The 1,903-nt window shown below is 49.1% G+C and overlaps 1 protein-coding gene across 1 annotated transcript; it reads left to right on the top strand.

Annotated features, from left to right (window-relative positions):
* Positions 1-982: 982 nt before the first annotated feature.
* On the top strand, positions 983-1,903 carry J7T54_007203 (F420-dependent nadp reductase; the record flags this gene model as incomplete). The annotated part of the gene is made up of 1 exon (XM_051510064.1): positions 983-1,903. The coding sequence occupies one exon, from the start codon at positions 983-985 to the stop codon at positions 1,901-1,903; it is 921 nt and encodes a 306-aa protein (XP_051359013.1).

The raw sequence follows: 1,903 nt of genomic DNA, 5'->3' as shown, positions 1-1,903 counted from the left end.
CCGTAAAGGCAGCAATTTGTGGCTCCTAGTCTCTATGGGTAGAGGGATAGCCGTGGATGAGAAGAAAGGTCGCCTTCTTCTCCTGAGCCGCGGTGAAGCTGTAGGCATATGTTGCGCCATCCGTGGTTGTAAAAAAGTCCAATTCATGATTGTGGACGGTATGTGACTGCACGAGGCTTGGTAGAAGAAATGTGTAGCATAGTTGCACATATCCAGGTTTGACAGACTTGTTGGGAGGTATGCAGGGTGGAATTGGTATGCTAGCTGTGAAGAGCGAAGAGATCGAAATGTTAGTTACTGTGAAGACCAACCGTTTTCTTGTAATGAGCCATTTGCTCTATGGAAGCTTAGCGACTTTAAGTACCTTACAAGCCATTACAGGCAGGTCAATAAGCAACTCACACAGAGACGGGGGACCGACTGTAAGATGGCTGGTAGCAAATGAGCTAGGCTCGCTATGGGCTTCCTAATGCGGAAAAGATAGCACTTCATAGACGCGTAGTTCTAATTAATCAGCGAGAGCACAAACCAAGACCCACATTGGTGCGGCAGAGTTGCCTATTAGGGTAGCGGGCCTGCACAGGCTCGTGCCCCAGTTTTCTTGTCCGTTGAAACCACCATACGGAAGTTTACTACTCCGTAGTGCAAGGACACTACTTATTGTGAGCACGTGCGAACACGACGCCTCGTAATTGCAATGGTTACTAAATGTAACTAGATTCGGTAATGTATAACGAGATAGCAAAACCAACAATTGCACTTTTATTGACTCATGCCCATAATTACAAATCAATCGTTCAGAAGGCAGATATTCATCTTCTTACAAGAAGCCTTAGTCGTCTATTGATATAAAATGACTACACTATCCTTTAACTTCATCCACATCCTTTGATTTCAGTATTCACAGCAAGACAATAGTACCAAAGCACCAAGTGTCTACCTACTAAACACCTACTTCCTGTCATTTCGAAACGTCTTCAATATGCGCGTCGCTATTGCTGGTTCCGGCGGCGTAGCCCGCTACCTCGTCGAAGAACTCACGGCCGATGGAAATGAAGTTGTCGTTCTTACTCGATCCAAAAAGTTTTTTTTCGATGTCGTCTCCGGCGTCGAGCAGTTTATCGCTGATTACTCGAATGTGGAAAGCCTTATGAAAGGCATGGAGGGCGCTACCACCGTTATAGTCGCCATCCTCGACCATTCTTCTGCCTTTGTCGACATCTCTTCACGCATTATCGAAGCCGCTAAACGGTCTCCAACCGTTACTCGACTAATTCCTTCAGAGTACAGTGGCAACATCGAGGATTTCCCCGACATGCCCCGGTTCGAGGCCATTATTCACGAGCCAATTCGCAAGATATTGCGTGCACAGACCGAGCTCGAGTACACGCTCCTCGCTAACGGATGGTTTGTCGACTACCTCATTCCCACCCATAACCGACACCTAAACGATATCGGCGACGCGAACCCCGTTAATTTCGCCAAGAGAACCATCCAGATTCCTGGCACTGGTAAGGAGGGCGTCGATCTTACCGCTGTTAGGGACATGGCCCGCGCCGTGGCTAAGCTCCTTCGAGCTCCGAGCGGGGAGTGGGATGAGATTACTAACATCTCTGGCGAGAAATCCACCTGGAATGAGGTTGCCGCCTTGATAAAGGAGAAGAATCCAGATATGATCGTCTCCTACCGCACCCTGAACAACTTCATTGACGACCTGCACGCCAGTAAGACCGACTGGGATCGACTTCTCGCTGGATTTGGGATCCATTCGGCTTCCGGGGCTGGTTCGCTGCCCGCCCATAGGGTCGCAGCTCAACGGGCGAAGTTCTTCGCAGGGGTCAAGTTCCGAACGGCAAGGGACGTGGTAGAGGAGGCGGAGTGCAACCCAGATACTATCATTTAA

Source organism: Emericellopsis cladophorae (assembly GCF_022114955.1).
Source record: "Emericellopsis cladophorae strain MUM 19.33 chromosome Unknown NODE_80_length_78263_cov_119_885277, whole genome shotgun sequence".
NCBI lineage: Eukaryota > Fungi > Ascomycota > Sordariomycetes > Hypocreales > Bionectriaceae > Emericellopsis > Emericellopsis cladophorae.
The sequence above is the reverse complement of the archived record's forward strand: the minus strand, read 5'-3'. Positions and strand labels throughout refer to the sequence as shown.